The following is a 13,227-nucleotide window of genomic DNA, read 5'->3' as shown; positions in this document are numbered from 1 at the left end:
GCTTACCTGCAACAATTAAGGAATATTTCACTATCACCTGAGTAATTGACCTTTCAAGTTTTACTCCCCCAACTAAGGACCATTTCTGGATCTTCATACCACCCCCTTCCAGATCACTTCAATAGCACCTCCCCAATGGAAGAAACAGGCTTGTGAACATCAAAGTACATTTAGGGTGCCAATAAAGTCAACCTCAACCAGAAACCTTTAGCTTACTAGCCTGTTTTTTTTTTTACCTAGAAAACACAAACACAATCAAGAGCTAAGCAGGGCGCTAAGAAACCAGGTGACATTGAAAACCACATACTTCAACATAATGCAAGCATTGAATCAAGCATCAGAACATTTTCCAGCATCCATCAGTACATGAAGTGATAACGCTGGCTTCCTGTCAAAACCAACTGTTGAAGACGTAGCCCAGTAGGCAGATTTAATTTCTCAACATTCACCTTGACACGAAAATAACTCGGACTCCTCCTCAACAGGAAGTCTGTTCAACAATTATGGAGGGCTCCAAAGTGAGAGTAGAGTGACAGAAGTTTAATGATTGTTCTCTACAGAACACATTTTTCACGACTTATAAATAATCACGTTGCTTCATGTCTGCAAGGTCACAGAGTAAATTTTTTTGGGTAAAGGGATCCGATGTACAAGGTTTGTTTGCAACCTTAATTTATGGCCTCAGAACCCCGTCTACTTTATTTTAATTAGGAAGTGCCTGCAAGGGGTTTCACACTATTTGCAGTTAATACTACATGGGGGTCCCTTCCATCTTTTGTTTTGATTATATGATTCTGCCTTGTGCCTCCTCCTTCCGCCATCCTGTCTATTTAATTCACTCTTACAGGTTTTTTATTCCTGCTTCCTCCTTTTGTGACTGTTTTCCTATCTTTTGCTCACTCTCCATTTTCTGCCTTGGTGTCTCTTGCTTTAAGTTAACTGTTGGTGATGAAAAGTAAGTCTCCGTCAGAGAACCGTAGTGATGGTCCTCCGTACAGGCACAAGCACAGATTAAATACTGGTTGTGTAAAGGTAAGGCCTGAAGATAGACTAGTGAGGGAATTGTGAAGAAAGATGGGTAAGGGACAAGGAAGTACTATTTGAGTGTACGATGTGGGGCAGAGGAGTAAATACTGAGTGGTGTAGGATATAGGGGCCGATGTACTATGTGGTTGACAGGTGTGGAAGATAAAGGGCTGTTTGGTGAAAAATTCATATTCCTTCTCAATTTCTTTTACGAAGCAACAGTATTTATGCATCTTGCTGATGTTCACACTCCACTATGGGCGGGCAAGAGAGACCGATTGATCAATTAGTGAAAGAGACAGAGAGAGAGAGGGAAAGACTCATAGAAAGAGAGAGAGAGAGAGAGAAAGAGAGAGAGAGAGAGAGAGAGCGCGAGAGCGACTTTGTAATACCAAGAGTGAGTGAACATAGCCTAGTATTGCTTTAAAGCAATAGTTTAGAATGTCAATGCAGAGGGATTGTGGCGGTTGGCTGTCCTAAATTATGATGTTGCTTATTTGTATAATTCTGTAATTAACAAAAGGGAACTGCAAAGCACTGGCAACAGAGGGCAAGAGAAACAGAAAAGAGGGACGAGAAGAGAGGAAATGAGGAGAAACACTAACGAGACTTGCAGATGGAGTGGTCTTCCTCAGATGAAAGAAACACTGGTTCATAGATACATTGCCTTACATCTCTAACCACTAACAAGCAGGGAGAAAAGGAAAAGGAGCAGTAATGTACATTTGTGTGAGAGCTGGCAGATTTAGAACTTGGTGCTCTGAGTACCAGGGCAAGCAGCGAAAGCCACTCAGAGGCTGGAGACTGTCCATTTCCTATGAATTGTCTTCAGTAGGACCCATCATGATCCTACCAGAGACATTTTGCTGTGCCCACAGCTAAAGAGGTACTACAGAGGGGGAGAGAGAGAGATGCTGCTGGGAGGACAGAGATCATGATGGCTAGAAATGTCAGCTTTGAGGATGTCATAGGCAAAAGGAAAGAGTAGCAGAACAATGGGTGATATTTTCACAAATGGTGCCACTATTTTATATTCTGCTCCTTCTAACGTGCATTGTTATGATGGACTTACACTTTCTGATTGGGTTTGGTGGCCTGCCAAAATCTTTTTAAATGTGTGTTGCATTTTAGACCATGGGAGTGTCTAAACCAGGAATATTTAAGGAGTTGGAAACCTGGGTTACTGTGCACTACCAAGGATTGCAGCTTCACATTCCAGTGTGCGAATAGTGCCTGAACATGAGGCATCCTGTCCATGACAGAAAGACAATTGTCTCGGGGTTTGACATCCTATCTTGTGAATATGGAGGGAAAGAAACATAGCATGCTTGTAAAAACAGTATGAAAGTGCATTTACTAAACAAACACCTAATTATGCTAAGATTCACTCTAAAGAGCTCGGTGTGTTTTAGAATATTTCATTTGCTATTGAATGTCCCAGAAAATAGAACACAACATTCTACATCCTGCCAGTTCTGCTTCCCCAATATGCATTAAAATGCAATATTAAACAATATTAAATTGCTGACCCCAATGAGCAATTTTGACACGGGCTCTGAAGATCACTCCGCCCCCTACAATTCAAAATGTGAGCCCCTTAAGTCTGGACCTAGTTGCGCCCCTGTAATCAGCTATAGATCACCATGCCTAATAGTTTTACTGATTTATTTTATAGACTTTCATTTTGTTGATGCTCCAGCTGTTGATGACCTTTTGAGAATAGCTTGATCTGTCGCTGTGGTGGCCACCTTAGTTAATAGGCTCTGCAGACCAATAGGTTTGGTGTAGAGTAGTACTAAGTCATCTCTTTAGGCCTGGAATGGGTTGTGAACCTACTTTTGATAGAAATGTACTATTTTTGCTCAGAAACACTGGTAAATTAGATAAGTAAACACATAAAAAACAGGGCGCATCCTTGCTTAATTCAGACGTTATTTTAGGTGACAGGCTTGTCTGTCTGTCGATAATTTCATCCGCATCCATTATGAATCACTCAGTAGTAAAGGGATCTGTCAGCTTCTTTCACGAGTGCAAGACACTCACCATTAGACTATAAAAACACATCAACTGTATCTAGATGGTCAAGAACAAAATAAAGCACTGCACGCCTTAATTGAGCCCTCCGTACACCCGATCTAGATCTTCAAAACAGGAGAAGGAGCGGATGCCTTCATGTCCAACGTTCCAATTTGACATATATTTTCCATGACTATTCGCTACGAGACCAACCTCTTTGCTTTCTCGAAAAATAATGTAAAATCCACTTTTAATTGAACCGCACTACTTCATTCATCAAGCGACTTAATGTGAATTTACTCATACCCATTATTCAATACAAGCAATACGCACTTGTGCCACTTTCTCCTTCAACTGTCCTCCACCAGTATGATGCAGATGCATAAACTCTTTCTCAACCCCTCCCTGCCCCCTTCCCCTAAAGACTACTACAGACTTGGGATGTCATTAGTCCCTCAGCAGACTTTCCTGGACCATTTCTACTCTTATCTTCATCTGAGATTTTCCTCCTGTCTGATTATCTCCCAATTACATCCCCACACAGTGGCCGGCCTGATTGCTTCAAGCTGTCACCTCGTTCCCTTTTCCCAGTCAATGCGTGCCCCTAGCAGATTACCTGTTGTTGGTTCTTCTCACGCAGGATAGCCTCAGTGAGTCCTGCAGCACCCGTGGTCCCTCCTGTGGTGGTTGCGCTCAAACCTCTATGCCACCCACCCACGAGCCCACGCAACAGCAAGCGACCGGGCAGCATAGTAGCCGCCATCTTTTACGAGTCAGTTCACAGGGCAATGTCATTGGACGAGACCGGAAAAAAAAATAACGAATCAGAAACGACTATAAGGGAAAAAGTACATAACTGCCAATCACACTGGGTCAGGGAGGGACTCATGTTCTATCACCCAATCAACGGTAGCGTTCGAAAAATATCGTGCCTGTTTTCTATGACCCTAGCCTATGATTGGTGCATCAGCTTCGTCTTCCTTGTCATTAAGGTCACAGCCAGGCGGCCATGTTGCAAGTGACAGAAACAACCGGGTTTCTTGTTGTCATCCATCCGTGCCTTCTAAAGCTGGGGTACCCAGAGATCTATGTGAGGCAGACGATCACACGTACTTCTAAAGCCCTCCTTTCTCTCTCTCTACACCAACGATCTCATCTGACCTTCTATTAATGTCCGACAATCCTATAGGAGGAGTTGAAGGGAAATTTGTGCATCAGTATGGAAACCGAGAAAGGACATCAAACTTGCCAAGGGCACACGTGTTTGAGCAGCTTTTCGCTGGAGTGGCAAGGATCGGAGTCCTGTGCTAAGGACGGAATCGTATGAGCATCACTATGAACGACAGCCTATGCTGAACTGAATTGCGAGTAGCCTATTTTACTGCTTCTCCGCCTGTCACATAAGCCCACCACCACCACACACAGTGTAACCCACGAGTCACAACATTGCTCTGAATTCTCCATAATGTCTTATATGAACATGCGTTGGCAAAGCCAATCGTTCTTGCGTATGTTAGCTTTACTGCTTTTGCTAATGTTTTTTAGCCATGTTCCAAATGGCTGAAAGTAATCTAAGAAAGCTGTACGACAGTGGTTCCCAACCTTTTGACTTCTGTGGACCCCCATTTTATCAGTACTGGAGGCCGGGGATCCCCACTGATTCATTATTGGAATCCGGGGACCCCCATTGAGTCATTATTGATAGTTGGAACCTAATATTATTACATTTTCTGAGCAGTCACAGACCCCCTGAGGAGTCTTCGCAGACCCCAAGGGGTCCCCGGCCCACAGGTTGGGAACCACTATTTTATTTCAATTATGCTGCACTGAAGCTAACACTGCTATATAATATGGCTAAAAAGACATTGTCAAAGCCAATAGATCTCGCATAGGCGAGACCTATTGGCTTTGCCAAAGCTTGGTATGGAATGCCATATGGTAATTTAGAAGTATTTCTATAGTGTTTACAAGGGCTGAAGTGCTAATGGAATGGAGAATGCCCTTGCCAAGGATTTTACTGTGTCCGGATTCAGAAGCATTTTAGGACCATAGAAAAGCTTTCAAAATGTGCCATATAATTGCGCTGAATGTAACATGACAGAAAAGTCCAATAGGTTATACCTTTTGTTACAGTGATGCTTTAGGCAGACCTACCAACTTCAGTTAAATATCACAGTGTGAGGAGTAGGTGGGGTCTTGGAGGGGACGTGGCCTAGTGCCAAGAAGCACCTAGAAGCACTTTTGCCACCACCCTGGCCCCAAACCCAGTCCTCTGAACAAAACAAAAAAATGCTTGCAGAGGCTGTTGCTGATGTCCTGGGGTGTTTTCACACGTTAATGGACATCAGCAGTTAAAATCCTCCAAAAAACGAACTGAAAACCCAGTGGTTTTTACCTCATTTTCCCTGCTACCGTGTGATATTGGCTCCTCACAGGTGACGGTGTGATAGGATCCTCACCGGATGACGGTGTGATGGGAGCCAATATCGTCTGTCACACGGTGGTACAGTGTGAGTAGGCAGGTATACTTAGGCTATGTGTTACTTTGGGTGCAGTGGTTACAAAAGAATCAACAAGCATTTGCAATGCAATAGGTCTCGCATTTTCTTGTGTTAGAGCAATTGGCATTGTAAGTTCATAACTGGACTTTTCTTGCCACATAAATTGGTCAAACCTACCTCATAATTTTGTCTTTTCCTGCCATATAATTCCAGTAGCCCAGCATTTAACTAAAGCACTTCCATTTACATTCTTCCTCTATCTTAAAACATATACAATTATCATATAAACCTTTATCAGAAAAACTTTTGGCATTAGAGTGTAATGCTCAAAACACCATAACACAAATAAAATTTCGGATGGATTGGAGGGTGAAAGGAGAGAGGGAGTTGAGAGTGAAGATGGAGACGACAAGTGGCGTGGAAACGGTGTCATGGGCCCTGAAGTAAGAAAAGAAAATGGTTCACTGCAATTTCAGTAGGAAAATACAGCAGTAATTAGAGTTGAGTGAGGTCCATAGGTCTCTGGGCCCCGGAGCCACTGCACCTGTTGCTCCATTGATAACTAGGCCTCTGGAGAGAAAGCAGATGGGGCAGAAAAAGAGAAGTAAAAGGAATACAACAGACAAAAGGAAGAAAGAGAAGTGGTCGCAAAGAAATAAAATAAAGAAGGGACAGAAAACGAGAAAATGAAAACGCAACTAAGAGAAGAAATAAAGCAAACAAGTGAGACAAAAGAAAAAAGGGAAGGAAGCTAGCGAATGAAAGATAACAAGTAAAAAATAATGAAAGACGTGTGAAAAGAAAGAGAAAAATGCACATTAGAAAAAAAAGTGATGATGAGAGAAACAAGCAGCGAAAGAACCAGTGCATGTAAGTAGTGACACATTTCCCACAGACAGAGAATGGGAAAACTACTTTGACACATCAGGTCCCGACAAGTAACTTGTGGCTTCCACATACGGATGGGAAAAAAAGGGATTTATAGTAAAACGTGAATTGACTGCTAAAGATAAGAAAAACACCAAAGGAAGGAAGGAAGAAAGATCTAAAAAAAAGTGAAAGGACGCATACAGAGTCAAAGGAAAGAGCATATAAGAAAGACAAAGTAAGAATGAAGGGAAGAGAAAAATAGTGAAAGAATGAACACCTGATGAAGAAAAAAGGGAGGAACAAAACAAGGAACAAAAATAACCAAGTTTTTGCGAGTTTGAAAGAGGAAGTAGCAAGAGCAAGAGGGAAATAAAAAAGGGAGAGGAGTAGAAATAAACAGTTGAAAAAAAGAGCAAAACTATTAACATGTGGATTTTAAAAGCTGTCAAGAGAAAAGTGGGGGAGAAAGAAAATATTGAGAGTAAACAGAGTAAAGGAAAGAACGGAGTGAGACAGGTGAAACAGACCCTCTCAAATAAAGATGGCAGCTAAGAATAGATTTAATTGGCTCCCCATGTCCTCAAACAGAAGTTAGAGCGTGGAACAGCAGGGGGCACTGCAGACAGCAGGAGGTACACTATTAGAGTCGTGTGTGAACCCCAATACAACAATATTGGGGCGCTTCAGATCAGGATTGGTGGTATATTTAGAGGTGTGTCCCGGCCCAGTGCTGGAATAATAGAAAGGCAGCAGGTGAGGAATGAGAAATCGAAGCACTATGTAATTACCGGTATTGGAATAATGGGGTGTACTGACTGTAATAACTGAGGTGCTCTGGCAGATGGCGTGTGTGGGGTTCTGGCACAGCTAAGGGGCTTAGAGTGTGTGAACTGAGGTGCACTGAGGGAGCTGAGCCCGAGGTCCCAGTACTAGAACAGCAGTGTGTCCTGACTGTAAGAACTGAGGTGCTCTGGCAGACAGCGTGTGTGGGGTTTCTCTCACTGGCACAGCTGAGGGCTTGGAGTGTGTGAACTGTGGCCCCTGATGGAGCTGCGTCTGAGGTCCCGGTTCAGGAGCAGCAGAGTGTACTGACTGCAAGAACTCAGATGCTCTGGCAGACAGCGTGTGTAGGGGCTCCTGGCAATGGCACGGCTGAGGGCTTGTAGTGTGTTGACTGCAGTACACTGATGGAGCTGCACCAGAGTTCCCAGTACTGGAGCAGAAGTGTGTACTAACTGTAAGAACTGAGGTGCTCTGGCAGACAGTGTGTGTGGGGTTCCTGGCACTCGCACAGCTGAGGGCTTGTAGTGTGTGAACTGCGGTGCACTGATGGAGCTGCGCACCAAGTTCCAGTACTAGAGCAGCAGAGTGTACTGAGTGCGAGAACTGAGGTGCTCTGGCAGACAGCATGTGTGGGGTTCCTGGCACTTGCATGGCTTGGAGTGTGTGAACAGAGGTGCACTGATGGAGCTGGGAGTGGGATCCCAGTACCTAGCAGAAGTGGGCACTGTCTCTAAGGATTGCAGAGCCCTGGAAGAGCTGGGTACCTAGGCTTTAAGCAATTACAAGCGATCCTCCGCCTTTGCTCTCAGCACACAGGCAAGCATACTTGGTAAAGAGAATCCAAGCCAATAAGGGCAGGAGCCAGGCAGCTGAGAGAGAGTGCAGGTAGCCCACAAAGATGAAATGTGGACAAGATAACAGCCTGATTTATAGCCTTGTTTACAGCTAAGCTCAGAGAAAGAATGTACTGCAAATGAAAAGGAAGCTTCCCTGGACAGGAGCAGGAAAGAAAGTAAAAACAAATCCCCTACAGACCAGATAAACAGGAGAAAGTGTAATTATACAATAGTTGGTTCCTGCTCCCACACAGAAGACCGAAGGAGAAAGAGGCATGACTTACCACTAGCAAGCACAGATTTGGAAATTACACTGAAACTAACAAATGAAATAGCTGGAAGCCCACAGAAGAAGTATAAAAGTACTAAAAGTATACAAGAGGTCGTACGCTTCCGCTCAACCTAAAAAATTACTCCTGACTGCTTGTTTAGTAGTAAAATATAACAATAATCAGTGTTCAGTCGGTTTCCTAGAGCTTTTGTCCCTTGTGCCACTGCACCTGCTGCATCATTCAAATTGTGGCCCCCTTCTGCCTGTAAGGTAACTGCGCTTGTTACTACTTGTTTAGTGGTAACATATAGCAATAATCTGTGCTCAGTGGGTATCCTAGAGATTTTGGCCCCTGTGCCACTATACCTGCTGCACCATTCAAATCGTGGGTCCTAGTGCCTGCATGGTAACTGCGCTTGTGATTGACTGTTCAGTGGTAACATGTAGCAATAATCAGTGCTTGGTGGGTTTTCTAGAGTTTTTGGCCCTGTGCCAGTGCACCTGCTGTACCATCCAAATTGTGGCCCCTAGTTCCTGTAAGGCAACTGAGCTTGGCACTGCTTGTTCAGTGGCAACATATTGGGATAATCTGTGCTCTGGGTTTCTTAGAGCTTTTGGCCCCTGTGCTGCTGCATCTGCTGCATCAACCAAATCATTCCCCTAGTGCCTACAGGGGAACTGCGCTTGTGACTGCTTGCTTAGTGGTAACCTATAGTAATAATCAATACTCTGTAGATTTCCTAGAGCTTTTGGCCCCGTGCCACTGCACCATCAAAGTCTTGGCCCTAGTGCTTGTAAGGTAGCTGCCCTTGTGACTGTTTGCTTAGTGGTAACCTATAGCAATAATTAATGCTCAGTGGGTTTCCTAGAGCTTTTGGCCCCAGCGCCACTGCATCTGCTGCACCATCCAAATCATGGCCTTAGTGCCTGCAAGGTAACCTCACTTGTGTCCGCTTGCTCAGTGGTAACATATAGCAATATTCAGTGTGCGGTCTGTTTCAAGAGCTTTGGGCTCCTGCGCCACTGCACCTGCTGCACCATCCAAATCATGGCCCTAGCGCCTGCAAGGTAAGAGGAGGAAATCCTTTATACCTAGTAATGTATATGTTTTGAAAAAGGCACAGTTGCAGACGGAATACATAATTATTTTGTCGGTAAACAAGCACAAAAGCTTTCATGAAAAGTGCCTTTAAACTTATCCAGCTCTGTGAAAAGATCTTATCCTATGCTTGCCTGTAAATGGGCCATAAACAGCGTAAATTGCCCAAGACCACCATATGTTAAGCTGAGATTGAAATTATGTTTTATACTTTGTTCCTAAAAAGGCAGTTTCACAAAATAAATGGACTCAAAGAAGAATTTTGCAAACAATGTGCAAATGTTTTGCGCAGATGAAGAAAAAGATACCTTTTGAATGTCTGTCTCCATGGAGAAAGGCTGCATTCATCTTTTCCTATAAAGGCTGTCACTTTAAAGTCAGCAGAAAGCAAACCCAGCTTCCACGAAAACACAGCTTGAAATTTGACCTCAGTCTTTGAATGCCCAACAAGCATGACAGATAAGAACAAGATTTAAAGGTCCCGTGACAGAAAAGGAGTTCATGGAAGTATTCAGTGAATACAGCTTTCTCATTGGGTGGGGCAAACTGAACCTGGAGAACCTAAAACAAATACAGCCAGCAAATGGGAAGGAAGAAAACGTGTTACAAACCACAAAGCCAATGGCAAGCAATGGACAAAATGCATTCCTAAGTCAACTTTCTGAATGTCCCCAAGATGTCTTTAGCAAAACAGACAGCTCCACTGTCTAGCAGGCTGTGACCTAAAAATGCTTTACTTTAGCTTTTCGATCTTAAACCATCTTCCCGGTTCAATGCAATTTAATGAGGAATTGGTTTCCTTCATTTCTTTTTCTAAATATTGATCAAACTCTTTTCTTCTGGGGTGAAGTGTATATTTGATTCACTTTCCAAATAAAATGAGGATGATATTTGCTTTGTTCACAGACCCCACGGCAGGCGTGGATTTATTGTGGTAGATCTATTAGACAGGGGTACAGTCGTAAGCAAAAATGAACATTAATATTAGCAGAAATAAATGTGGTTAAAAGACTACTCCCCAGAAGAGGTGGGCGTTAGCTGAAGAATTCATGGGAAGACCCAAGCAAGGTCTCCAAAAGCCCAAGTACGAGCTGAGTCTGGAAAAAAATAGAGTTGTGTTGTCCATTTTTGCTTTGATAAACAGGTTGTATAGCCTGTTTAGCTCACAGATTGTTACATACTGAGATCAACATAGAGCATTCTCTAAAGCACCTGTCCTATAGTATAACGGTTTCAGAATAAAGCTCAACTGTGGCACCACTCCAGTGTGTTTTTGCTCCACCCTGCCCTTAAAAAAAAGTTTAGTATATTGTGCTGGGTTAGAAATCCTGCATAGCTAAGGTACCTCACTCCCCCAGATTTTCTCGTGAAGCTCTTTCAGTCCACCTTCAGCTTGCCTGGCCACCTGCGATGCCATCCTGCTATGGGATTCACATACAAAAATGGGAAGTTTGTCCAGGGCTCAACACCCCGTAGGTGCAGTGCCATACTGCATTATGCATGTGATGTAGCAGAAATTTTAGTACCATCCCTAATATCACAGTGAACATCTACACATGAAAGTTTATGCAGTATGTTAACCAAAGTACTAATAGTTTGATTGTAAAGTGATGCTCTGAGAAGTCAGTCATATTAGTATGCATTCACTCTAGAGTAACTGTTGAAACCCATGTGGTATAGATATTAAATTTCATGATTGAAGAATTAATCTGTTGTTATGTCATATTTTAGAGTATAAACTATTAGTCTGATTTGAAACAATATTAGATTTTTGATGAGAAGTGTTTTTAAATGGTGTGCAAAAGTAGAGAAATGTAGTTCTGCGCCATATTAATAGAAAAGTGTGAACAGAGTTATTTTGTTTAAAAGTTATTGTAACATGAATGCTAATAGAAATGTATTAATGCTGAATTTATAGTTTGCATATTAAAATGTGTTTTATTTGCATGATTTAATGTGCTGTTTAATTCACTTGCCTAAGTGAGGTTGTTAGGCCCTGCATTTGTGACTGTGCAGAAAATGTCTAGTCATCTTGTTAACATGAATCTTTCTTCTAAGTTTTATTCTCATGAGAATGCTAGCTTGGTAATAAAATGTCTATTGTTTTACCCATAGTTAGCCTGGGAAGATGTCCTTGAGGACAGAACATTGAGGACTGTCGACTGGCAATGTATACAATTGTTGCAGTCTTTTATGGAAGAGTACAGATGGACACTGTCTCCTGAGAATTCTCACCAATGTTTCAGTTTGAGTCGCATGATTGTTTTCTATTGGATGTTACATTTTCACCCTCATGTGGAGTAATGGACTGATGAATAATCTTGCCCTATGAACTTTCATATACCATTACCCAGCTAGACTTTGGTTGAAGAAGAATAAGAATCCAGAAGAAACAGAACCACTATACCATCCCTTCTGCCTGCTGAGCCTCTTCGACTCTGGGAGGTATTGTCCTCTCTAGACTTGTCCCTTCATAATGCCTTGAAGAGATTTAGAGATTTTTCTCCTGACCTGGATAAGAAGACTCTTCACTGAGTATCTGAAATGCTGACGCCTTCCCTTTTTATTTCTTTTTGCCTACCTTAGTTAGTGATCTGATGCCTAAGATTTTATTTTCCAAATTCTTTTTGCTCTTTTTCTCCTTTTTGTATTTTGCTCACGTGCCCAGCACATGCTAATCCCAGATTGGCTCATCTGTAGGGATTTCCCTTGCCCAAACTAGCTGAACCTAGATGATTTGAATTGCCTTAATGCTGGTTAAAACTGAGCAATACTTGGAGGGAGGGTTGAAGTGGTGTGTGGCCACACTGTTGACCGTGATGCCACTCGGCAATAAAGCTCTGATGGTGGCCCCCTCATAACTGGCTGTATGGGCAGCCACCACACGGCATACTAGCAGAGCATGAGGTGTGGGGGCACCTGAAGATGGGGAGAGCAAGTTGGGGCCGCAACCGACCTCATAACTCCTGTGCGGGTGATGCACTATCTTAGCGGACAACCTGCTATCACCCAGCATCCCTCGGAGGCCCTGCAGTGATAGGGGCCAGGTGCGAGCTTGAGGCGTAAGGCTAGTCGGGCAGCATGGTGCTGCCCTTAGAACACTTTAGGGGCCACCCACCTCCCTTCTCTCCCCCCTTCCAATGAGCGTAAAGGCCCCTAGAGGATTGAAGGGGCCAATGGCAGTGAAACACCCCATTGGTGCGGCTTGGTTGGGCCCACACAATATCACTGCACTGCTGGAGGCCTGTGCATGGCCAGGATGTGCTCGGCTGCCACCCACTGTGAGAAGGCGGACGGCTGTCCGGGCACCACTGAGGTAGGGAGAGCTGCCTAGACCTGCTGCACAATCATCGACCCCGAGGGTGGGGTGGGATGCCTTCATCGTCCATGGGCCTTCCCCTGTTGCATGTAGTGTAGGAGAGCTTGAGCTCCCCGTACCCCCAACCCCTAATATTGCTGAGGACTGGGGTGGGCAGTTGCACCACCACATGGCCAATCCATAGCTTGGGCCCACCAGGCAGAGGGGAGCGGCCCACTGACAGTGTGTTCCAGTATGGACAAGCAATTGTGCAGCCTACCAGCTTCACACCTGCCTTTTTCTGGGGACCCCCCCCCGCCCCTTGAATTCAAAGTCCTGCCCTGCTCCATACTCAGCGCGGTGTCTTCTCCCCCAGCTGTGCATACTGAGCCACAAGAACACTGTCCATCTCCTCCTTCAGTGTTCTTGTTGGGCTGCTTTCTTGCTACTAGTGCCCCAAGAGAATCCCCTTTACATGCAGCTTTGAAGTGGGGCACTCCTTAACACCTTACCGCAGGCATGGTGCG

General features: G+C 43.9%; 1 protein-coding gene across 1 annotated transcript in view; it reads right to left on the bottom strand.

The window, feature by feature from the left end:
- TIMM50 (translocase of inner mitochondrial membrane 50) overlaps positions 1–3,837 on the bottom strand; it is a 248,473-nt gene extending 244,636 nt beyond the window's left edge. The window contains exon 1 of the mRNA XM_069206953.1: positions 3,659–3,837. Coding sequence (XP_069063054.1) covers positions 3,659–3,805 — 147 coding nt within the window. The 5' untranslated portion in view covers positions 3,806–3,837. The remainder of the gene's footprint in view (positions 1–3,658) is intronic.
- Positions 3,838–13,227: the final 9,390 nt, after the last annotated feature.

Source organism: Pleurodeles waltl, chromosome 9, assembly GCF_031143425.1.
Source record: "Pleurodeles waltl isolate 20211129_DDA chromosome 9, aPleWal1.hap1.20221129, whole genome shotgun sequence".
Taxonomy (NCBI): Eukaryota; Metazoa; Chordata; class Amphibia; order Caudata; family Salamandridae; genus Pleurodeles; species Pleurodeles waltl.
This window is presented reverse-complemented; position numbering and strand designations above follow the sequence as displayed.